The 26,070-nt window shown below is 35.8% G+C and overlaps 2 protein-coding genes across 2 annotated transcripts in view; both read right to left on the bottom strand.

The window, feature by feature from the left end:
• Positions 1-703: 703 nt before the first annotated feature.
• Positions 704-26,070, bottom strand: part of ARSL (arylsulfatase L) — a 49,925-nt gene continuing 24,558 nt past the window's right edge. Inside the window, exons 9-13 of the mRNA XM_043995943.1 lie at positions 22,302-22,438; positions 5,490-5,624; positions 3,751-3,913; positions 2,028-2,149; positions 704-1,287 (exon numbers count right to left, since the gene is read on the bottom strand). Coding sequence (XP_043851878.1) covers positions 908-1,287; positions 2,028-2,149; positions 3,751-3,913; positions 5,490-5,624; positions 22,302-22,438 — 937 coding nt within the window. The 3' untranslated portion in view covers positions 704-907. The remainder of the gene's footprint in view (positions 1,288-2,027; positions 2,150-3,750; positions 3,914-5,489; positions 5,625-22,301; positions 22,439-26,070) is intronic.
• LOC122746019 (NADH-cytochrome b5 reductase 2-like) lies at positions 10,579-11,337 on the bottom strand. The gene has a single exon (XM_043991497.1). It carries the CDS (start codon positions 11,335-11,337, stop codon positions 10,645-10,647), a length of 693 nt encoding a protein of 230 aa, XP_043847432.1. The 3' UTR covers positions 10,579-10,644.

Raw genomic sequence — 26,070 nt, 5'->3', positions numbered from 1 at the left:
AAAGTGGAAAGTTATTAACAGAAATTACCAAGAACATTTTAGGTTGCAACCAGTCATTTCCAATCCTAAAGTTCCTTTAGCTGGTTGGTTTTATTTGGCAATTGACATCAGGACTTAATTTTACATTAAATTATGCTTTAAGAATCAGTCAGGCAGCAACAATTTATTAAATGAATGCAATATACCAGGCATGGTGCTAAGTTCTGGAGATACCAAAAAACAAAAACAAAAACAAAAAAAAGGCTTAAAAGCCAGTCTCTGCTCTCAAGGAGCTCATAGTCTAAATAGGGGCAACAACATGAAAACAACTATGTACAAAGAAGATAAAGATAAGATAAATTGAGGATACCGACAGAAAATGTGTACTATTATAAACACTGAGCTTTTTCTGGAATAGATTGAGAAACTCAGTCATCTCTTAAATGGTCTAGGGACTAGGGTCAGGATAGATTAAAAGAGTCTCACATCTTAAATTCTATTCTGAAGACTGTATTGGTCCTGGTCTAGCCTTCAGAGGTAGAAAGATAAGATGTTTAGTTTTATTTGCTTGTTTGTTTTCAGGTTATTTATCCTATGGGATTTAGTGCTTTGTGATGTTACAAGTTTTATAGTAGTAAGAATTGTTAGTTGATATATATATATATATATATATTTTGCAGGGCAATGGGGGTTAAGTGACTTGCCCAGGGTCACACAGCTAGTAAGTGTCAAGTGTCTGAGGCCGGATTTGAACTCAGGTACTCCTGAATCCAGGGCCAGTGCTTTATCCACTGCACCGCCTAGGTGCCCCATTAGTTGATATTGTAAACATATTGCATTTTATTTTGGAAAACGTGTTCTCCATTGGTAATTTTACAGTGGTTCTCCATATGTACCTCAAGTGAAGGTATGAAAGCATTTATGTCACCTATACAATCCTAATGTTCTCTTTTTTGTGGTCATCTTCCCAATCACACCAACACAATGGGAATGTGCCACAGCATGGCTGAAGCCATGGTTTCCAGATGTTATTAGAAGTACTGAGCTGATCTGGAACTGGTGTTAGTGTAGCCCGATGTTCTTGTACAGCATGTTCTACTCTTTCAATTACTGAACCAAATAGGGGTTCAGTGTCAGGTGAAAGGGGGTTAGCCTCAGAAGGATCCTTTGAGAGATCAAACAGCAAAGGTGGGTCATGGTGAGTTACACCCTTTCCAAAACATGGGCAAACTCCTCTCCCATAGCAGGCACCAGAACCCTCTGGGTGAAATATTGGGGTCACATAATGTACTTTCCACACTGTGCCACCTGTAAGAAGAAGACAGAGTTTAAAGATACAACTCAGAGAATATTACTGATTCTACAATTTATTTGAGCCTCACTCCTGACATTATTTGAACCACTTAAAGATTTTCATTTAAATTTCCATAATTAAGAAGGGAAGCATGGTGGAGTTGAGAGAGTCATTCATGCATCCAGGAAGTTTGTTGTTGTTCAGTGATGTGTAACTTTTTGTGACCCCTTTGGGATTTTCTTGGCAGAGATACTAGAACAGTTTACCATTTCCTTCTCCAGCTCATTTTACAGATGAGATAACTAAGGCAAACAGCGTTAAGTGACTAGCCCACGTCCACACAGCTAGTGAATGTCTGAGGCCAGATTTGAACTCAGGAAGATGAGTATTGCTGACCCCAGGCCAGGCATTCTATCCACTATGACACCTAGCCACCTTAAATCTAGAAAGATCTGGGTTCGACTCATACCTCTGACATATCCCCACTACATTACCTTAAGCAGTTCACTTAACTTTTTAGTGCTCTATGTCACTCTCTTAGACTGTAAGTTAAAGAGAAAATGCTAACTTAAATAGGTAGAAGGGATTTCCTCATCCGGTAGTTCCCAGTATTGATGAAATTATTGGTCCAGTGAATGAACCAGAATAGAAGAAATATATGAGTCTCTAGCTTTTCAAGTAAACAATTATTTTTATACAATTCTGAGTATCTTCTAAAGCTGTTGATAGTAAACAGAGAACACCTTCTACTTACTGTTCTTTTGATGCCACCGAACTGCATGTAAATATGATTCACAATAATGAAACATGAACTCATGATCTGATTGCTGAACTTCTCCCTGAAGTAGAGGCATCAAGTCTCGGCCATCAATCACTCTGAGGGAATAGAAATAATAATAAGACTAGAAATGAGTGGCATGATATGTTTATACATTTCATTCAATACAGCAGCATAACATACTAGATAACTTTTAGTAAGGAGGACCTGGTTCAAATCTCCCTTTAGACACTTACCAGCTATGTGACCTGTCTCCTGTAAAATGAAGTGATTGGCTTTGATAACATCTTATGTCCTTTCCAGTTGTAAAGCTATAATACTATGATCCCCCACCACAAAAATGCTTAGTCTCTACTCATTACAAAAAAAGCAGGGCACAGCTAGGTGGCACAGTGGTTAAAACACCAGTCCTGGATTCAGGAGGACTTGAGTTCAAATCAAAACACTTACTAGCTGTGTGACCCTGTGCAAGTCACTTAACCCTGTTTGCCACCACAAAAACAAACGAATGAATGAATGAATAAATAAATAAAATATTAAAGGTCACTTGTATTTAATTATCAACCAAGGCAAGGTGATACAAACATTTAAAGAAATAATTAAAATAATTTACCTGTAGTACCAGTTTTGGACTGAAATGTACTACAGAGGGAATGAAAAAAAAAATATATATATATATATATATATTTGGCCTAAGTTATTTGATTCTCAACATGTTCCTGAATATAGTTCTTGCTTTCCACTTAACTGAAAATCTCTGAATAAGAGGGATTTTCTTCCCTAATAAGTGGGTGCATGTCTGTGAGTATTTATGCACGTACATGAATGAGTATTCTTTGAAAGCAGGATCTTTATCTATTTTTGTATTCCCTAAAAACTAGCATGATATCTTGAAAATGGCAGGCAGTTAATATATGTTTGTCGAGTGGAATGGCTTTACTTAAGTCACTTTCTCTACCTGCTAGTTTCCTCATTACATGAGGAGGTTGTCAACTGCTAAGGTCCCCTCTGATTAACAATAACAATAATAGAATTTATGTAGTGCTATAAAATTTGCAAAGCATCTTACAAATATCTAATATAGCCCTGGAAGCTAGGTGCTATTTTTATCCCCATTTTACAGATTAGGTAACAGAGGTTAAATGATTTGCACAGTGTTACATAGCTAGTGAGTATCTGATTTGAACTCAGGTCTTCCTGATTCTAGGGCAAAAGCTCTATCCACTTTGCCCACCTTGCTGACTAAAACAATGATTCTATTGTAGAACAGATAGATCATTTAGACTTAAATTTTTTGTGTGCTTGTGTCTTAATCAGACTCGTCCAGTTTGAGAAATCTCTCATAGATTCAGGCAAATATACAAATTAGGTAATCATAGCTTTTCACCTTTCTATTAAACATTAATATAGTGGGTACTGTATCTCATACCCTGTAAATGTTGATACTAAATCACGAGTGCAATTTTTCACAAGTTAAAATTAGGACAGCAAGCATTGATGTTCCTTTTGCAAATGATATGGAATGAATTATACATAAAGATTTCTTGGCGGCTGCTAGGTGGTACAGTGGATAAAGCACCGGCCCTGGATTCAGGAGGACCTGAGTTCAAATCTGGCCTCAGACACTTGACACTAGCTGTATGACCCTGGGCAAGCCACTTAACCCTCATTGCACTGTCAAAAAAAAATATTTCTTTACCTATCTTGGGGTACTTCACCCCCTCCCAAATGAGCCACTGTTGGGTAGATATCCATCAGGCTTGTAGGGTCATCAATCACACGACCTGCTGGTAAGACTCCAGGCCACCGCAATATCCCTGGGACCCGAATGCCACCGTCCCAGCCTCCCATGCCTTTTCCTCCTTAGTTTAATTTAATAAAACAGAATTCGTGATTAAAAAAATAATAGAAAAGTGACAATGTTTATGAGTAGGAAATCTTTCTTCTTTGTTTTAAGAGAAAGTTTACCACAATATTTAGTTTCTTCTGGGGAAAGGGGAAGGAATTAAAAATATCTTTTTTGGGGAGGGGAACCCATTCAAAACAAGCATTTTATGACAAATGAGAATTTCAGTTTTCATTGTAGATTCTCACATTTCTTAAGACTTAAACACGCTTTTCTAAGTATCAAGGTGATTAATTATCACTCACATTATTATTTTTAGCTTGTTCATACCTTTCTCAGGATTATATTTTACATGCTTGTTCTTCTATTTGAGACAAATATGAACTCAGGTAAATTACTGAATAAGGACTTGTGAAGTTTTGGCTCTAATCCCTCTCTGACATATTGCCTTCAGGATCAAAATACAAAAGCTTCTGTTTGGTTTTTGAAGCCTTCATAACCTGGTCCCTACCTACCTTTCCAGTATTAACAACACTTTATTCCCCTAAAAGTAGTCTGTAATCCTTCTACTCTGACCTCCTTAATATTCCTAAAACAAGATTTGCCATCTCCCTATCCTGTGAACTTAAATTGACTGCCTGGAATTCCCTTTCTCCTCTTCTCTGTCTTCAGGCTACCCTGGTTTCCTGCAAATTCCAACTAAAGTCCCAAATTCTGGGAGGGGGGGAAGCCTTTTACTGATCCCCTTTAATGTTAGTTTCTTCCCTCTTTGATTATCTCTGAATTATTCTATATAGTTGTTTGCATGGTTTCTTCTTCATAATAGGTGAACTCCTTAAGGGCATAGACTTTTTTGTTGTTGTTTTTCTTTGTATCTTTAATACTTAGCACAGTGCCTGCCATCTACTAGGCACTTTATAAATTCTTGTTGACAACTAACGGCATCATTTCCTTCCTTGTATTTCTATATTAATTTTTCACAAAATCCACACATTTCTCTGCATTCTATTTACCTTCTCTTCCTTCATTTTTCTTTCACTTTTACTGTAATTGGTTCTTCTCTGTCTTCTTAGTATATTTATGCATGTATCCCTCCCAGAATTTTTTCATACATGATGAAGATTCTATTGTATCAGAATATACTTGGAGTTAGTGCTGGTAAGAAGCAGAAAGTTGTCATTTGCCATCATTTCTCCAGTTGTTTGGGAATGACTTTAAAGTCTATGTGTCAGGAGATCATCTCTTTTAAAAGAATATATCAAAGTCAGGGATTTTAAAGTTTTTCTTCTGATGTAGTGACTTCCTTATTAAGTTCTAAATTCTTCTTCTGTTCAATGCACATGAAACATTCTAATGGAATCGACAAGGAGTTGCCTCTTTGCTTCCACTGTCTAAACTTAGAATAAGAAATCAGAAAGCACCACATCAAGATCCCTTGAACAATTAAACAGATCAGGTTTCCTAGAATCAGTTTATGCATTCTCTCCAAGCTGGTTTTCCCCACTCAAATGAGGCAGCTGTGGAAAACTGAGCAGGGATTGTTCTACCACAGAAACAAATGTCTGAGAGTGAATTAATATGAGAAGGCTTACCTTTATATATTCCATTCCAGCCACCATGCTGCTCACTTCCTATTTGAGACTCTAAAGATCCACCGTTGTCAGAAGTAAAATAAACCAGGGTACTTTTGGTCAGACCTTCATTGTCCAAGGTCTCAAGAACTTCACCTATGGAAAGAGGTTATATCTGAGCTGGTTACAAAAAAGAATATTATGAATTTAAAAACTCAGTAGCAGGGCAGCTAGGTGGCACAGTGGATAAAGCACCAGCCCTGGATTCAGGAGAACCTGAGTTCAAATCTGACATCAGACACTTGACACTTACTAGCTGCATGACCCTGGGCAAGTCACTTTACCCTCATTGCCCCACAAAAAAAACAAAGCAAACAAACAAAAAACCTCAGTAGCAATGTAGTATTTTAAAAATACCAATTGGAAGTAATTTCCAATTTTAAAGTCATTAAATTAACTATTCTTATAAATAAGTATCACTGATTCCAAGTCTGTAAATTATAGTTTCTTCTGACTTCTTTTGGAAAGCTACCTACATAAGAACTGTAAGCTATTTTGCTTCTTAAAATTCAGAAATTAGTAAATAAAACTTTGCCCTCCAATTAAGTCAGATTAGTGTAGAGAGGAAGAGAATCAAAGAAGGGTGCTATCACATTTCCTTTCCAGTTGTGAAATCATCTTTATGAACCCTGACGATTGAAAAAATAATTTAAAGTTTCCTCTAGTTTTTATTTTATTTTAATTTAAAATGTAGAAAAATATTTTAATATTAGCCAAATTTTGAGTATGGGGCAGCTATCTTGGTGGCACATTGGAAAGAGTACCGGAACTGGAGTCAGGAAGACTCACCTTCTTGAGTTCAAATCTGGCCTCAGACACATACTAGTTGTGTGACCCTTGGCAAGTCACTGAACCCCATTTGCCTCAGTTTCCTTATCTGTAAAATGATCTGGAGAAGAAAATGGCAAACTTCTCCAGTGTCTTTGCCAAGAAAACTTCAAATGGGGTCATGAAGAGTCAGACATGACTGAACAACAAAATTTTTAATTAAGCAAAATGATGGTACATTACCTAGTGTTTACCCTGAGTAACATTCTTCTTTCCCCTTTTTGTTTCACTGACAAGTGTCTAGAAAAGGTTCTACATTGGTGCATCCACTTTTCCCGTTCCCCTGAAAGAGAGCATCTACCTCCAGAACTAGTGAAACTATACCTTCATAGGTAGAAAAGGGATCCAAGCCAAGAAAAGAGTCCTATTTCATACCTGTATTATAAAAGATGAGCACATAAAGGGAGCAGAAGAATAGAGGATGTGGGCTTCACACTAAAGAACTAAGGTATAGTTCAACCTTAAAAGAGAGATGTGCTAACACATTTACTCATCCATTTATTCATTCAGTACAGATTTATTGACTGACCACAAAGTCATAGAATTCTAGAAGTTCCCTGGAGAGTGGGAAATATATAGCCCAACATAGGTGTTCATAACCTGAAGTGCATTTCAGGGCATCTATATACTTGGATGGGAAAATATATATCTTTATATTCATTAACTTCTAAAATCAATCAATAGACATTTATTATCTATTATTATGTGGTGGGTACTGTGCTAAGCACTGGGGAAGTTGAGCATTTCCTTTAATTATGAATGTGGGCAAAAAAAATATTCTGAGAAAGGGCCCATAGGGTTCATCAGATTGCCAAAGGGATGTATGACACAAAAAATTATGAGATCTCTGTTTTAGAGGCTCCCTAGGCTAACCAAAGTCAACCTAATCAGTTACTTCTTTTTTTTTTTGCAATTATGTAAAACATTACCATATTAGTCATTTTGTATAAGAAAACTTCAATAAAAGAAAAAAATGAAAGAAAGTTAAAAATAGCATGCTTCAGTCTGTGTTCAATCAATATGTTTCATCATTAGTCCTTTGGGATTGTCTTAGATCATTTTATTGGTGAGAATAATTAAGTCATTCACAGTATTTCAGCAAACCATATTGATGTCTCTGGGCTCAATATTCTCTTGGTTCTGCTCACTTCACTAAAGTCTTTCAGGCCTTTCTGAAACCATCCTGGTTGTCATTCCTTATAGCACAATAATATTCCATCACCACCATATACCACAGCTTGTTAAGTCATTCCCCAAGTGATGGACATTTCTTCGATTTCCAATTCTTAGCCACCACAAAAAACAGTTGCTATTAGTATTTTTGTACAAATAGGTCTTTTTCTTTTTTGGGGGGATGTCTTTGGGAAATAAACCTAGCAGTGGTGTTGCTGTATCAAAGGGTATGCACAGTACTATAGCCTTTTGGGCATAGTTCCAAACTGCTTTCCAGAATGGTTGGATCTTTTCAGGACTCCACCAGCAGTGGATTAGCGAGAGAAAGACTTTAAGAATGTTGTGTCGATTAAGATTTGGGAGGGTGGGGGAAGAGTGTAAGAGAGGAATTCTTTGAGAGGTGGGTAGAATAAAGAACAGGAGAGTAAAGGGAAAGGATAAAGTAATAGGGATAGGGTAAAAAGAGAAGCTGAAAAGGACAGTAGTAAGTAAAAATATAATGGAAATTCACAAATGGTAATTATATCTTTGAATGTGAATGGGATGAACTCACACATAAAATAGAAACAAAAGAATGGATTAAAAACATATATGTTATTTTCTGTAATTATATGCCAATAAATGTAACAATTTAAGTGAAATGGAAGAATATTTACAAAAATGTAAATTGCCCAGATTATCAGAAGAGGAAATAGAATATCTAAATAGACTATTTTAGAAAAGGCAATTGAACAGGACATAAATGAGCTTCCTAAGGGGGAAAAAAAAAAGCACCAGGACCAGACAGATTTACAAGTGAATATTATTGAATATTTAAAGTTCAATTAATTCCAATATTAAATAAATTATTTGGAATAATAGGAAAAAGAATACATCCTACTGACATCCTATTAAGAAACAAATATGTCACCTCTCCATTACTTTTTTAACTCCTTGATCTCTGGCTTCCATCCCTAATATCCAATTAAAACCATTTAAAAAATTACAAACCATAAAAATCATTATAATGGTGAACTTGCATATGTATACTGAGTTCAACAGACTTTCTCCCCATGTGAAGCAGACAATGCTTTAAGAGGACAGGCTTTAGCCACTTTTTTTGGGGGGGGCAATGAGGGTTAAGTGACTTGCCCAGGGTCACACAGCTAGTAAGTGTCAAGTATCTGAGGCTGGATTTGAACTCAGGTCCTCCTGAATCCAGGGCCAGTGCTCTATCCACTACGCTACCTAGCTGCCCCATGGACCCTTTCTTCTTGGGGCTGACATGTGACCCAATGAAAATAGGAATTTTGTCTCAGTGTTTTTTCTTTATTTTTTAGTTGAAGGGATTAAAGACCATTCATTACCTTGTGAGTTTCAAGACAGAGCAATCCAGCTGGGAATCCAGGAATTTGGGAATAGAAACCATGGTGAGTTTTATAGTCAGCCCAGCACTGACATCCTAAATGGGCCCTTTTGGGACCTCAGGCAGGTAAGACAGGGATTTATTGGACAGCTATACCATACTTAGAGTGAACTTGGTGGGACCAATGCTATCCAACTCTCTCCTCAGAGGCAGTAGGAGGTGATACAGAGGAAAATAAGTTCCTGAGACATTGAGAGAAAACATTTATACTTTTGTTCTTGCTATAGATTCGAAGTAAATATCTTTAAAAAAAACTAATTGTTTTTAAGTGGTTAAATAGAATTGGGGGGAAAAAGTCAGTAATTGACAGCTAACCTTGATGGGATGGCAAACACAATCAGAATGGGGGCTCTAGCCCATACAGAAGAGCTTGCTAAATCCCTCTAATTTACCCCTATAACCCTGAAGAGAATATGTCGCCAGCCTTGATCTGGGACAGTAAAGCCAGAACATGTTGTCAAAACCATAAAAATACACTAACATTTTGACCAGAAAAAGGATTATCTATGAAACAATGAATCTATTACATATAACTTTAAAATACTACTACTATGACTACCATTACACTAAGGAACATGTATATTTTATTTACATATATTTATAACATATTATATTTATATAAATATATCCTATTTAACACAAATATATTATGTGTACACTATAACATCAGTATTATACACATGTTTACATATATTATATCAACACAATATTTATAATATACTAATATATTGTGGTAAAAAAGTGGAAGTTTTTAACTGTCAGTTAGCGAAAACTGAAGGACCACCCTTTCAGGGAGGAGACCGTGATGAACGGCCGTGCATCTGCTATGCACTCCACCTCTGTCTGCTAGGCACTCCAATTCTGGGGTGCGAACTTAAAAGGCAAGGAGAGAACGGAAGTGAGGTCTCTTTCCGCTCTCCTCGTCTGCTGGTTGCGCTGCACACACAGACGCTGACTGAGGTGCGAGTTGGCCCGGTTCTCCGTAATAGCATGTGCTTGATGCGGCTCTCAGCCTCAGAGGTGGCCTTGGGTTTTTGGTGAGTTCTATACAGAATATAGACTAAACTTAGATCTAAGACTATTTGTTTATACTTCTACTTTCCTATCTCTCTAATCAACACCACCTTGTAATTCTCAAACAATAAAAGCTCTAACTAAAGATCAGAGGCTTCTTCCACTTACTGTTCTGGGAGATAAATAAGGGAAAGGTTAAAGGGGAGTTTAATGCTCTTGTATCCAATTTTAAATCTCACAATATTATGTTTACATAAAATGACAGGTATTGAATTTATTTAGTTATATATGTGTACATATACATATACAATTTAAAATGCAATTTCTTTTTTTTTTATTTTACATAAATTTTATTTCACTATAGTAATGCGCCAAATGCTGTTCTGAAAATTTACTACATCACTTGTCATTTGGATCTAACATAAAGAGTGTACCACTCAATCCACTGGGTGCAGCTTCTTAGGCTCTGGTCCCTGACAAAGGCACTTGAAGAGCACACGTAAGTCTCAGGCAAGATAACAAGGCAGGAACAGAAAGAGGTTGTAACTTGTTCTCAGAGAAGATCATTTTGAAAACTACTTATTTTAACATTGAAAAAAATACTATTTTAGAACTGACTAGATTATTTGAATAAGACATTCTGAAGTTTAATACAAAAAGTACCAAGATACACTTGCTAACCATAAGAGGAATGTGTTAGTAGGCAAAAGTCTTGTCTTGAGCATAGCCCAGTTTTTCCAGGTTGGGTTGACAGGCAAACTGGATCATTGGAGGAGGACCACACATCAAAATGATGGTATCGGCCCCTGGTGGTGGGAGATGATCCTTGATCATGTCTGCATTAATGAATCCAGAGCTATACTTCCAATCATTAGGAGGCCTGTCCAGAGTGTACCACAGACTAAATTGGTTTGGATGGTTCTTCACCACTTCTTCTAGCTCTGCTCTGAGTAGGATATCTTCCTCAGTCTGATTAGCAAAGATAAGGGAGCACTTTGTACCATCTTCAGGATCCTTGGTAATGTGCCGAATCAGCTGCAGCATTGGTGTTATTCCTGTCCCACCAGCAATCATTCCCAAATTCTTGGCGAACTTCATCTTAGGTTCACTCTTCTTATCCGGTTTGATTGCCAGCTTACCTGGTCCTTTATAAATCAGGAGCCCATTTGGCCCTCGGAAATCGATGGTATCTCCTATCTTCATGTTATCCACGTACCGAGACATCTTCCCCCCCTCAGGAAACTTAGGGTGCACGTTTTTGTAGTAAACCTTAATAACAAGATCCACATGGCCTTTTACTTCATCACTAGAAACAGGAGTAAAATGCAATTTCAATATTGCCCTATTTTTCTGTTTCCCCTTCTGAGGTTCATTTTGCTTGTTATTCATGATTTAAATGTTTCATTGACATTTTTCTTTTGGCATCACTATCATTTCCCTCACATTCCCTGTTAACTTCCCCTTAACTTCCCTGGTTAACTTTCCCTTCCCCAATAAAAGTATACCTTTGCAACAATTAAATATAGTCAAATAATACAAATGTGTATTGTATTAAACAAGTCAAAACATGCATGTCTCATTCTACATATCTCCTCCAATTGGGGAATTTTCCCCCAATTTACTGTTTCCATTGTAATTCTAACTACTTTACTTTTTTTACAAAAACTTTTCACAATTTTTTAAATCATCTCTGAATGTAAGAAATCTCCTCCTTCTGGTAATCTCTTTCTTTCTAAATCCAATGTCCTTTCATCACTTCTCATCTTTCCTGATTTGTCTTCAAGATTTGTCACCACTGATCACTCCCTTTCTTCTGTGTATTTTCCTTTTATTGGGTTTTTGTGACATTTCTCTGTTGTTCTTCTATTCCTACCTGTATAATCAATCCTACTCACTCTTTTTCAGGATTATCATGCTTGTCCATGAACATGCCCCAGGGTCCAGTCCTGAGTCCTGCCTTCTTTTGTGTTAAAATAACCTAATTAATTTTCATTCATTCAGCTACCATCTCTTATCCAGGTGACTTGTAAATCTGCATATCCATAATTCTTCTGTTTCAGTTTTGCATTTCCAATGGCATGATGGATATCTTCACTTAGATATCCTATAGAAGTTTCAAACTTAACATTTCTAAAATGGAGCTCATTATTTCTTTCCTCAAATCCACCTCATCTTCTAATTTTCATATTTCTGTACAGGACACCATCATTCCATGTTCATATGCTATGAGTAGTCTTCTCCTCTTATTCTGATTCATCTCTACATTCAATAAGTTGCCAAATCCTGTTAATGTTACCTTCTTTTTTTCCTGATAAAAGTATTTTATTATTTTCCAGTTACACGCAGAGATAGTTCTCAACATTTATTTACATAAGATTTCAAATTTCAAATTTTTCTCCCTCCCTCCCCTCCCTCCCCCCCTACTCTAGATAGCAGGCAATCTGATATAGGTTTCATATATATATGTATAATAACATTAAACATATTTCTGTATTAGTCATGTTATAAGAGAAGAATCAGAGCAAAAAAGGAAAAACCTCAATAAAGAAAAACACCAGCACAAAAAAACAACAAAAAAATAGTATGGTTCAATCAGCATCCATATTCCACAGACTTTTTTTTTCTTTACTGGATTTTGAGAGCCTTTTCCATCATGAGTCCTTTGGAACTTTCTTGTACCATTGTATTGGTGAGAAGAATCTAGTCTATCACAGTTGATCAACACATAATGTTGATGATACTGTGTACAATGTTCTTCTGGTTCTGCTCATTTCACTCATCATCAGTTCATGCAAGTCCTTCCAGGTTTCTCTGAACTCCTCCTGCTCATCGTTTCTTACAGCACAATAGAATTCTATTACATTCATATACCACAACTTGTTCAGCCATTCCCCAATTGATGGGCAACCCCTCAATTTCCAATTCTTTGCCACCACAAAAAGAGCAGCTATAAATATTTTTGTACATGTGGGTCCTTTTCCCTTTTTTATTATCTTTTTGGGAAAAAAGACCCAAAAGTGGTATTGCTGGGTCAAAGGGTATGTACAGCTTTATAGCTCTTTGGGCATAATTCCAAATTGCTCTCCAGAATGGTTGGATCAATTCACAGCTCCACCAACAATGCATTAGTGTTCCAATTTTCCCATAGTTTCTCCAACATTTATTATTTTTCTTTTTTGTCATATTACCCAATCTGATAAGTGCCAAGTGGTACCTCAGAGTTGTTTTAATTTGCATCTCTCTAATCAACAGTGATTTATATAATTTTTTCATATGGGAATAGATAGCTTTGATTTCTTCATCAGAAAACTTCCTGTTCATATCCTTTGATAATTTCTCAATTGGGGAATGACATGGATTCTTATAAATTTGATTTAGTTGCCTATATATTTTAGAAATGAGGCCTTTATCAGAAGTACTGGCCATAAAAATTGTTTCCCAGCTTTCTCCCTCCTGTCTAAATTTGGATGCGTGCTTCTGTTTGTACAGAAACTTTTTAATTTAATGTAATCAAAATCATCCATTTTGCATTTCATAATATTCTCTATCTCTTGTTTGGTCATAAACTGTTCTCCTTTCCAAAGATCTGAAAGGTAGACTATTCCTCTCCTAATTTACCTATGGTATCACCTCTTATGTCTAAATCATGTACCCATTTTGACCTTATTTTAGTATAAGGTGTCAGATGTTGGTCTAGGCCTAATTTCTGCCATTATATCTTCCAGTTTTCTCAGCAGTTTTTGTCAAATACTGAATTGCTATAGCAGAAGCTGGAGTCTTTGGGTTTAATCAAACAGTACATTACTAATGTCATTTACTACTGTGTTTCTTGTGCCTAGCCTTTTCCATTGATCTTCTGCTCTATTTCTTAGCCAGTGCCAGATAGTTTTGATGACTGCCGCTTTATAGTAGAGCTTCAGATTTGGTACAACTAACCCACTTTCCTGTACATTTTTTTCATTATTTCCCTTGATATTCTTGACTTTTTGTTTTTCCAGATGAATTTTGTTATTAATTTTTCTAACTCTATAAAATGATTTTTAGGTAGTCTGATTGGTATGGCACTGAATAAGCAAATTATTTTAGGTAGAATTGTCATTTTTATTATATTAACTCGGCCTACCCATGAGCAATTGATATCTTTCCAGTTATTTAGATCTGATTTTATTTGTGTAATTGTGTTCATAGAGTTCCTGGGTTTGTGTTGGCAAGTAGACTCCCAAGTATTTTATATTATCTACCATTACTTTAAATGGGATTTACCTTTCTATCTCTTCCTGCTGGACTTTGTTGGTCATGTATAGAAATGCTGATGATTTATGTGGATTTATTTTATATCCTGCTACTTTGCTAAAGTTGTTCATTGTTTCAAGTAATTTTTGAGTTGATTCTCTAGGATTCTCTAAGTATACCATAATATCATCTGCAAAGAGTAATAGTTTTGTTTCCTCCTTGCCTATTCTAATTCCTTTAATTCCTTTCTCTTCTCTGATTGCGAAAGCTAACATTTCTAGGACAATATTAAATAATAGAGGTGATAATGGACATCCCTGTTTCACCCCTGATTTTATTGGGAAGGCCTCTAACTTGTCTCCATTACATATAATGCTTGCTGATGGTTTGAGGTAGATACTGCTTACTATTTTAAGGAAAGTTCCACCTATTCCTAAGCTCTCTAGTGTTTTTATTAGGAATGGGTGCTGTATTTTGTCAAAAGCTTTCTCTGCATCTATTGAGATAATCGTATGATTTTGGTTGGTTTTCTTATTGATGTGGTTGATTATGTTGATAGTTTTCCTAATGGTGAACCAGCCCTGCATTCCTGGTATAAATCCCACCTGGTCACAATGTATTATCCTGGTGATCACTTGCTGATATCTTGTTTAAGATTTTAGCACCAATAATCATTAGGGAAATTGGTCTATAATTTTCTTTCTCTATTTTTGCTCTGCCTGGTTTTGGTATCACCAGCATATTTGTATCATAAAACAAGTTTGGTAGAACTCCTTCTTCATCTATTTTTGCAAATAATTTGTATAATATTGGGATTAATTGTTCTTTAAATGTTTGGTAAAATTCACCCGTAAATCCATCTGGCCCTGGGGATTTTTTCTTAGGGAGTTCATTAATGGCTTCTTCAATTTCTTTTTCTAATATGGACTTATTTAAGGATTTTATTTCCTCTTCAGTTAACCTGGGTAGTTTGTATTTTTGTAAATATTTATCCATTTCATTTAGATTGTTAAATTTATTGGAATACATTTGGGAAAAATAGTTCCTAATTATTGCTTTAATTTCCACTTCATTGGTGGTAAGATCACCCTTTTCATTTTCGATACTGGTAATTTGGTTTTTTTCTTTCCTTTTTTAAATCAAATTAGCCAGTGGTTTATCTATTTTATTGTGTTTTTTTCATAAAACTAGCTCTTACTTTTATTGATTAATTCTATAGTTTTCTTGCTTTCGATTTTATTAATTTCTCCTTTAATTTTCAGGATTTCTAGTTTAGTATTTAATTGGGGATTTCTAATTTGTTCTTTTTCTAGTTTTTTAAGTTGCATGCCCAATTCACTGATCTCCTCTTTCTCTTTTTTATTCATGTAAACAGTTAGAGCTATACAATTTTCCCTAAGCACTGCTTTGACTGCATCCCATAGATTTTGGTATGTTGTCTCATTATTGTCATTCTCTTGGATAAAGTTATTGATTGTTTCTATGATTTGTTGTTTGACCCACTCATTCTTTAGGTTGAGATTAGTTAGTTTCCAATTAATTTTCCATCTACCTTTCCATGGCTCTTTATTACATGTAATTTTTATTGCATCATGATCTGAGAAGGATGCATTTATTATTTCTGCCTTTCTACATTTGACTATGAGGTTTTTGTGCCCAAATACATGGTCAATTTTTGAAAATGTGCCATGAACTGCTGAGAAAAAGGTATATTCGTTTCTATCCCCATTCAATTTTCTTCAGACATCTATCATGTCTAACTTTTCTAATAATCTATTCACCTCTTTCACTTCTTTCTTATTTATTTTTTGGCTAGATTTATCTAATTCTGAGAGGGGGAGATTCAGATCCCCCACTAGTATAGTATTACTGTCTATTTCCTCTTGTAATTCATTTAACTTCTCTAAGAATTTGGATGCTATACCACTTGGCACATGCATATTTAATATTGATATTGATTCATTATCTATAGTAGTTTTTAGCAAGATGTAGTTTCCTTTGTTATCTCTTTTAATTGGATTTATTTTTGCTTGTACTTTGAGATAAGGAGTGCTATCCCTGCTTTTTTTTTTTTTACTTTAGCTGAAGCATAATACATTCTGCTTCAGCCTTTTACATTTACTCTGTGTGTCTCTCTGCTTCAAATGTTGTAAACAGTATATTGTAGTATTCTGGTTTTTAATCCACTCTGCAATTCTCTTCCATTCACATTCACAGTTATTATTACTGTCTATTCTCCTCCATTCTATTTACCTCCTTTGTATTTTCCCCCCTTCTTTCACCCTATTCCTCCTCACCAATGTTTTGTTTCTTACCCCTGCCTCCCCCAATCTGTCCTCCCTTTTTATCACCCCCTCCCTTTTCTTTACCCTTTTCTCCCTTGCTTTTGCCCTCCCTTCTATCAGCCACCCCTTTCCCCTTACCCTTTTACTTTCCTAAAGAATAAGTTAAGTTTCTTTATCCAAATGAACATATATGTTATTCCCTCTTTGAAATAAATCTAGTGAGAGTAGGATTGAAACAATGTTCACTCCTCCCTTCTTTCCCTCTATTATAATAGGTTTTTTTTTACCTCTTCATATGATGTAATTCACCCCCATTCCACATCCCCTTTCCTCTTCTCCTTATAAACTCCCTCTATAACCCCTTAATTTTCTTTATATTATCACATCAAAGACAGTTTATATTTATACCCTCTGTGTATAATCCTTCTGTCTGCCCAAATACATATACAGTTCCCAAGAGCTATAAGTATTATCTTCCCGTGTAGGGATGTAAACAGTTTAACCTTATCGAGTAACTTTTTTCCCCCCATTTACCTTTTTAAACTTCTCTTGAGTCTTGTATGTTAAGACCAAATTTTCTATTTAGTTTTGGTCTTTTCATCAGGAAACCTTGAAAGTCACCAATTTCATTGAATGTCTATCTTTTCCCCTGAAAGAGAATGATCAGTTTTGCTGGGTGATAGATCTTGGCTGCAATCCAAGCTCCTTTGCCTTCCAGAATATCATATTCCAAGCCTTGTGATTCTTTAATGTTGAAGCTGCCAGGTCCTGAGCAATCCTGACTGTGGCTCCATGATGCTTAAATTGCTTCTTTTTGGCTGCTTGGAGTATTTTCTCCTTCACCTGATAATTCTGGAATTTGGCTACAATATTCCTTGGGGTTTTCCTTTTGGGGTCTCTTTTAGGAGGTGATTGGTGGATTCTTTCAGTGATGATTTTATCCTCTGATTCTATAATATCAGGGCAGTTCTCCTTAATAATTTCCTGGAATATAGTGTCTAGACTCTTTTTCTGGTCATGGCTTTCAGGTAGTCCCATGATTCTCAAATTGTCTCTCCTGGATCTGTTTTCCAGGTCAGTTGTCTTTCCAATGAGGTATTTCACATTTTCTTCTATTTTTTTTTTTATTCTTTTGATTCTGCTTGACTGATTCCTGGTATCTCATGGATTCATTATCTTCCAACTGTCCAATTTTAATTTTTAAGGCATTGTTTTCTTCAATGAGATTATGCACTTTTTCCCCCCATTTGGCCAAAGTATTATTATTATTTTATTTTTTGCTGGGCAATGAGGGTTAAGTGGCTTGCCAAGGGTCACACAGCTAGTAAGTGTCAAGTGTCTGAGGCTGGATTTGAACTCAGGTCCTCCTGAATCCAAGGCCAGTGCTTTCTCCACTGCGCCACCTAGCTGCCCCCCAAATGAATTTTTTAAGGAATTGTTTTCTTCAGTCAATCTTTGTGCTTCCTTTTCCAAGCTGCTGATTCTTTTTTCATAATTTTCTTGTGTTGATTTCATTTCTCTCAATTGATTTTTAAAATCCTTTTTGAGCTCTTCCAAGAAGACTTTTTGTTCTTGAGACTAATTCATCTTCCCTCTTGAGGCTTCACATGTAGGCAATTTGGGAGTATTTTCCTCATCTGAGTTTGTGTTTGCCTCTTCCCCGTTGATACAGAAGCTCGCGATGGGGAGAGCTCTTTTTTGTTTCTTACTCATACTGCAGCTTTTTTTTTTTTTAAGTTGAGGTCTGCTCTGGGGTTACCAGGGTCCCTGTTTCAAGCTTCTTGTGCTGGGGTATATGGGCTGTGTCACTGGCTTTCCACACTAAGGCCTCTCTGGCTTGTGGATTTCTCACTGCCCTGGGGTTACTGGCTGCTAGCTGGGATCAGTAGGTCTGGTCATGCCTGTCCTGTGGTTCGCCCTTAAGCTGGCAACCTGCCCTCTCAGCTGGTGCAGATGGGTTTCGCCACTGTCCTCCTGTGCCACCAGCTTGTTGAGCCAGGATCCAGGGACCTCAGTTGCTTGGCTGTGGCCCACAGCTTCCTGCTGACTTGCCTTGACTCTCTCAGCACTGTGCTGCCATGTGCTGAGCCTCCCTTTTTGCCAAGTGAGACCAACCTTTCCTGAAGTCTTCTAAATTATTTATGATTGGAAGACTGTGTCTCTCTCTGTCTCTTTGCAGGTTCTGTAGTTTCAGAATACATCCAGAGGCTTGATTTCATGTTCTTGGGCTTTTCTCCACCCTCTTGGCTCCCCCCCCCACCCCGCCATGCTACCTTCTTAATATTTCTAATCATTATCCTTTCCTCTGTACTCATACCACACTCATTCCAACTCATAACATAATCTTCTCTGACTTGACTATAGCAGTAGTTTTCTAACTGATCTCCTTGCTTTCTATATTTCCCCCTTTCAATCAATTTTCTAAATAGAGCTGAAAATGATTTTTCTAAAGAAGAGGTCTTGGGCCAGCTAGGTGGATCAGTGGATAATGCACCAGTCCTGGATTCAGGAGGATCTGAGTTCAAATTTGGCCTCAGACACTTGATACTTGCTAGCTATGTGACCCTGGGCAAGTCACTTAACCCTCATTGCCCCACCCAAAAAAAAGCATAAAAAAAAAAATAAAGAAGAGGTCTTACCATGTCATGGTCTTGCTTAAGATATGTTGATTATGTTCCATTGCATAAGGACAAAAACTAAAAACAAAAACCCTCCTCTGTTTTGCAATAGGACTTCTAGCCCATCACTCAAGATTGATTTCCCAATGCTGCTTCCCTCAACGTACTGTGTGATCCAGTTTTAATGACCTACTTTCTATTCTGTATACAAATCAATTCACCTCTTACTGAACTTGTTTTGCATTGGCAACCCCCATATTTGGAATGTTCCATGTCCTTTATCTTTTTCTCATGCAGTCCCTAGCATTCCTCAAGGCACAGCTCATGCCACCAATTCATGGGTATTATTTCCCCACTCCAGATTGCATTGGATAAGTCTTTTTTATTTGTTTGTGAACATGTTGAAATTTCCTGATATGTGCTTGAAGTCAGAGACTGTCTTAATTTTATCTTTATAACCCCTGTGCCTAGTTTATTCCAGGTACATAATTAATATTTAAATGATTATTTGATGATAACATTCTGATATATTATCTGTTCACATGATTGAACTGATATGTTAGCATACTATCTGATTTTATTAATACAATAGAAGTCATTTGGTGGCACAGAAGCTAGACAATTGCACTTGGAGTCAGGAAGACCTAAGTTCAAATCTTGCCTCAGACACTTACTGTGTGACCCTAGGAAGTCACTTAACCTTGCTTGGGCCTTGATTCCTCATCTGTAAAATATGAGGATCAAATGAAATAACATATGTAAAGTGCTTGCAACACTTAAGACACTGTAAATGTTAGTTGTTATTATAATAATTATTAAAGCTATTAATTCAGAAATGTGCTTAATCCAATTAGAACTAGCTCACTAGAGCTAGTTAACTTTTCAAAGTGAGCATTTACACCTTAGAAACTGGCACATATTACAAAATAGGCCTTGATTTATTGTTTAGCTGTGCGATATATAAAAAGTTGGAGAGAGACATAGTTTCTGGGTAATTAATCATTTTATTAATTATTGCTAGAGGATAATTAATAAAATAGATCAGTGACACTCTGGACTTCCAGAGACCCCTCATGGAACCCACTCAAAGCTCATATGCCCTTGGAAAAATGGGTGTTCCTGAGGGTGGTAATCAGCTTTTATTCGTTAACAGTGAGAAGAATGAATATATTATAAGAGGTGGGTTTATTCTAATGAGGAGCTGGGACACATGATTTATTTCTCAGTCTTGGACAAAGAGACTAATCTCTTATTTAGACTACCCCTGCCTAGGGCTATCTAGACAAAAGGGGGTCCACTTCTACTCAGACCTGCCTGAATAAAACACAAAGGGCTAGATTTCAAAAATTCACCTCAACTAAAATTTCTTTACCTTCTGATCAGATCTGAACTTTCCCAATTGGGTGCATCTTGCCCAATGTTTTATCTCATTATCAGCCCTGTATTCAAAGGCTGTCTGGATAGCCTATGGAGGTTGATTTCTAAATGAGGAAAAGAAAGGGGGAAAAACCTTAGTCCAAATTCAATAATTGGCTATTAATAAAAGAGAGAAATAATCATTTCTCTCAGTTGATTTTCTAGACAAGAAAGGGATGAAGAAAATCTTCATAATTAACTTAAAAATTTTGTTGTGAGTATATTTTTAATAAGAATGTCAGTTGCTAAACATTTACCAGCATTATAAATAATGATGCTATATTATGTATGCCATGGGTATGGGTTCTACAAACTAGAAACTGTTTCTCACAGCATGAAATGGGAAGAGAAATCTTTGGCTTCTATATCACATATGCTCCCATCCTCCACATTGTAGCCATTGCTGTATCCACTGGAACCACAAAGAAAAGGGAATATATCCATTTCCCAGAGCACTTCTCATATCTTGTGTATGTTTTTAAAATATATTTTGTGTTCCATTAAATTGTAACTTCCTTAAGGGCACAGATTGTTTTTTCTTTGTATCTCCAGCATAATATAGTGTCTGGAACATAGCGAACATTCCTAAATGCTTGGCCTGGATTGATAGAGCCCATGGTTGTTCTTCCTTTGGGTAGGGCAAATAATGTGCAAAGGTCTCAAACCACCAATAAGTCCATAAAAGTCTCTAGTGTGGCTAGAACCCAATTAAAATTTAATTGAGAAGTGTTTATAAAAATAAATAAATGTACAATACAGTAGAAATGTCAGTTTGTGCTTTTCTAAGTGAATATGCAGCCATAGGAATCTGTTTCTATTGGAATTTGATGCCATTGATGTATAGGATGTGAATTTGACACAGTTGAGGAACAGAATGTTTGTATAAGCCCCAAGAATTTAAAATAGCACATCTAGCTTAAAGACACAGAGAGTCTTTACCTCTAAGCCATGTTCAGTGTTGAGAGAAATATTAATAACCAATGATTTGGGGAGAACTAGAATTCCCCCTTTTTCTAAAGTCTTTATTTTCAAAGCTTAGTCTCTCCTCAATCATGGCCAGGCCCAACCAAACTTACAAGGAATTCAATCTAAGTCAGATTCCTGCCCATTAAGGAATTTTTTTGTTTAGGTAGATCCTTTGTCTATATTGCCCAAGGTCTAAAGATAGTCTCTTTGTCCAGGAATGACTTGATATCATTCTCCAAAGTCCTCATTGTAGTGAACCCACTTCTCTTTGTAAAGGCCACCTCTAATTAATTGTTAACCAATCAGAGTTGATTGACACCTTTGGGAAAATCCCCTTTTCCAAAAGCATATAATACAAACCAGGACCCCACTACCATGATTGTCTTTGATCCAAGAGAGGGAGAGAGATAGCCAAGTGACTATTCCTTATATTAATAAAATGCTGGTATTATTAATAAAATGATAATTACCCAGAAACTATGAACTTTTTAAACATCAGAGTGTCACATTAGGTGACTAGGTACCTTCTCAATATTGTATTCAAAATGTTCAAGAAAATATGATGAAAATTCTGATGGTCTTTGATGGATTTTTTAGAATAATTATAATACAAAAGTAATAATGATATGGATTTCACAATCTAAAAGAGAAGATAAATATATACAAGCATTTCAGAACTTCAAAACCTTACTTAAATATTTGACATTATCATATATTTAGTGGTTATTTGGATTTTATTTGAATCAATCTACTCTTTCCATAATTAATATTATTTTCCTAATTGATTCATTGACTATATAGCAAGAATAATTTCTATTTGTAGACATTTACTTACCCACCATCCAATCCATCTCCTCTACATTATCTCCATATAATCCATGTTTGCTAGTTTGAAGAAACTTCTCTGTAGTAATAAGTGGTGTATGGACATGTAAGAAGGAAACTATGAGGAGAAAAGGCTCGTGCTTTTTTCTAAAATTAAAAAAATATTTTATATATCATATATACATATAATATATACACACACATATGCATGTATATACAATATATATTATGTATTTGAATAATTTATTTGTAAAAAATTACTAAAGAAGCAATTAATATCAAATTCTGATTTTAGTATTTATGTAGATATGCTCAAAAGTTGATTATTTATATATGTTGCTTTGTTATTGTTTTTCAGTCATTTTTTCAGTAGTGTTTGACTCTTTGTGACCCCAATTTAAGGTTTTCTTGGCAAAGATACTAGAGTGTTTGACATTCCCTCCCCCAGCTCATTTTACAGATGAGGAAACTGAGGCAAACAGGGTTAAATGTCTTGTCCAGGGTTACATAGTAAGTGTCTGAGCCCAGATTTCAATCTTGTGACTCCAAGCCCAGCACTCTATCTATTGTACCACCTAGCTACTCGTGTGTTGCTTAGTATTCACCAAATGAGTTCAGGTGAGGCAATGTAGAACAATGGAAACATGTCAGCTCTAGAGTCAGAGAACTTGGCTTCAAACTGCACTTCTAAACATTTCTACCTATCTTCAAACCCAACCTCTGAAGCTTCCTACCATGGGAAAGTCTGTAAGTTGACTTATGGTAGAAATCTTGCGTCTATTAGCTTCTGTGCATTGGTACAGTCAAACTCAAATGGACACACATCTTTACTGGCTTAAACTTCTTCATATTAGTTATATTAGATTAGATGTTAGATTAGCTAAGGGTCTCTTTTTCCTCTGTATCTCTGATCATATCAGTTTGGGTGAAGGTATGTTAAATATATTTTAAATACTAAAACACACTAACCTTTTGAAAATCTATAAGGATGACTTTTAATTTCTGTCTCCATTTTATGCTTCCAAATTTTTTGTTATAAAATTTACTTTCTTGTATTTTGTTTTCATCTGAGAGGGAAGAAGAAACTTGGACCATTTGGTCCAAATTTTAAGTATATTTCTATTTCTTAAATATTTCTTCAAACCTTAAATAGCAGAACAAGCTACATTGTTAAACATTTTACAGTTCCTGCTGTAGAGTGATAGTGATTGTAAGCTGTCAAAAGTTTGTATTTATAATTAAAGGAGCCATATTCTACTATATTAGAATATGGAGATAATATTACTAGGCCTATGGCCAAGGAGATTTTTTTAAAAAGAGGCAAAGATTCTAAATGTACAAAAATATTTATAGTAGCTCTGTTTGTGGTGGCAAAGAAATGGAAACTGAGAATGCCCATCAATTGGGAAATGGCTGAACAAATTATGGTATATGAATATAATAGAATATTATTGTGCTATGAGAAATGAAGAAGGAAATGATCCCAATAAAACTTGCAAAGGCCAGTATTAACTAATATAAAAAGTAAAGTGAACAGTGCCAGGAGTATGATTTATACTATAAAATCAACAGTGTAGATTTTGAAAGACTTGAAGGACTCTGATTAACAAAATTATTAGCCATGATTCTAGAAGACTGATGAATTCTGCACACTTCCTGTCAAAGAGGTGATAGACTAATGCCCACAAAGTAAGGCCCACCTGTTTCGATATAGTGAATATGGAAATCTGTTTTGCTTGGCTGTGCTTATTTGTTAAAAGGGATTTGCCCATTTTCCCCTTTTTTTACCCCTCAGGAAAGGAAAAAAGGAAATGATCATTTACTAAATGCCTACCATCTTTCAGGTACTGTGTTAAGTGCTTTTGTAAATATTATCTTCTTTAATCCTCTTATCACCCTTGTGAAGTAAGTGATATTATTATCCCCATTTTACAATTGAGGAAACTGAGGCAAATGGAGGTTACTTGTTTTGCCTGAGGTTAGATAGCTAGTAAGTTTCTGAGGTTGGAGTTAAACTTGGATCTTCCTAACTGAAGACACTGTATTATTCCCAGTGCCAGCTAGCTGCCTGGGGGAGAGAATAAGGAGAAAAAAAAATGAGTGTTTGATAAGTGAAAAAAAATTAATTTATAAAAATAATTTAAGGACAGGGACTGAACCTGTAGTTTCAGTGTTATGGGGAAACCCAAGATAAGGGGAAGAAATTCTAACAATGCGTGTCAGTACCTTCTCTTCAATTAATAGTGTTGGAGTGTTACCTAGGGCAGAGATTCTTAAACTTTTTCCACTTGCAACCTCTTTTTGCTTGAGAAATTTCTATGCAACCCCAGATATATAGGTATAGAAAATAGGTATAAAAATCAAAATTTATCGCCAAATTTTTCGCAACCCCCACATTCAGTTACATGACCCCATTTGGTGTCATGACCTACAGTTTAAGAAGCTTTTATTTCTGAGGGGTTTAGTGATTTGTGCCAATTCACTCATACAGAATATGTTTTAAGGAAAGTGCTTCATAAACTTAACACTCTATAAATGTGTATAATTATTATTCTCGGTTATTCTCTGGTAAGCCATAGCTCAATGTGCACTCTTAAAATTTATGCCTAACTTGAAAGCAGCAATTCAATTTATAACAGAACAACAAAGGTTTCATGGTATAGTGGAAAGTATAGGATCTGAGAGATAAAGAAGACCTAGGTTAAAATTCAGACTTCAAAAACTCATTAGTTATATGTGAATTTAATATCCTTATTTCTAAGTGAGAATGATACTGTAGTGTCTACCTTTTGATTATTGTGAAGCTTAAATTAGAAATTAGATGTAAAAAGGCTATGTGAATAGTGACTATTATCATTATTCCAATTCATGAACAGATTTTGTTCACTAAATGTATATATTTGAAAAAGCTCTCTTTTCTCTCTATATTATCTTTTTCTCATTTTCTATGAATTCAACTAATATAATTATTCAGGTGGTGCCTATATTCTATATTCCACCTTAATCTCTCCCCAAGCTCCAGATTCAAAGCACCAGTTGCCTCTTGGACAATTCAAACAGAATGTCCCATAGAACACTGAAACTCAACATGTCCAAAAAAGTAACTCATTAACTATCCCTCAAAATCCTTCCCTCTTCTAAACATTCTTGTTACCATTGAGTGCATTACTATCTTGCCAGTTATCAAGACTGGAAATTTCTATGTCATCCTCTATCCTTCAATCACATTCACTCCTTAATCCTTCCTCTCTATACAATAATTACCCTGTATGTTGTTGTTATTGAGGTTTTTTTCAGTTGTATCTGAGTTTTTGTGACTCCATTTGGGGTTTCCTTGGCAAACAAAGCAGAATAGTTTGCCTTTCCTTCTCCAGCTCATTTTACAGATGAGGAAACTAAGGCAAACCAGTTTAAGTGACTTGCCCAGGGTCAAAAAGCTAGTTAAGTGTCTGAGGTCATATTTGAACTGAGGTCTTCCTGACTCTAGGACTGGTCTCTTGCTGCCTTATAACAACTCTTCAAGAATATTAATACTGAAAAGAAGGAATTTGGTTTTCTTGGGAACCTTGAGGTCTATAAAAGAGTCTTCCAGTTCCCTGAAAGCAATCCAGTCTGCTATTCACTTCCTGTTCAAATGCAATTCTTTTGGAAGGATTAAAAATTACTGCTATCTAGACGACAGTGGAGAGGCATATCATGAGAGAGAACAGGCTTTTAAAAATCTAACCAATGAGAATCCATGATGAACAGGACTAAAAGAAATTATGCAAATGATAGGA

Source organism: Dromiciops gliroides, chromosome 3, assembly GCF_019393635.1.
Source record: "Dromiciops gliroides isolate mDroGli1 chromosome 3, mDroGli1.pri, whole genome shotgun sequence".
NCBI lineage: Eukaryota > Metazoa > Chordata > Mammalia > Microbiotheria > Microbiotheriidae > Dromiciops > Dromiciops gliroides.
Note: the sequence above shows the minus strand (reverse complement) of the source record. Positions and strands in the feature narration are given on the sequence as shown.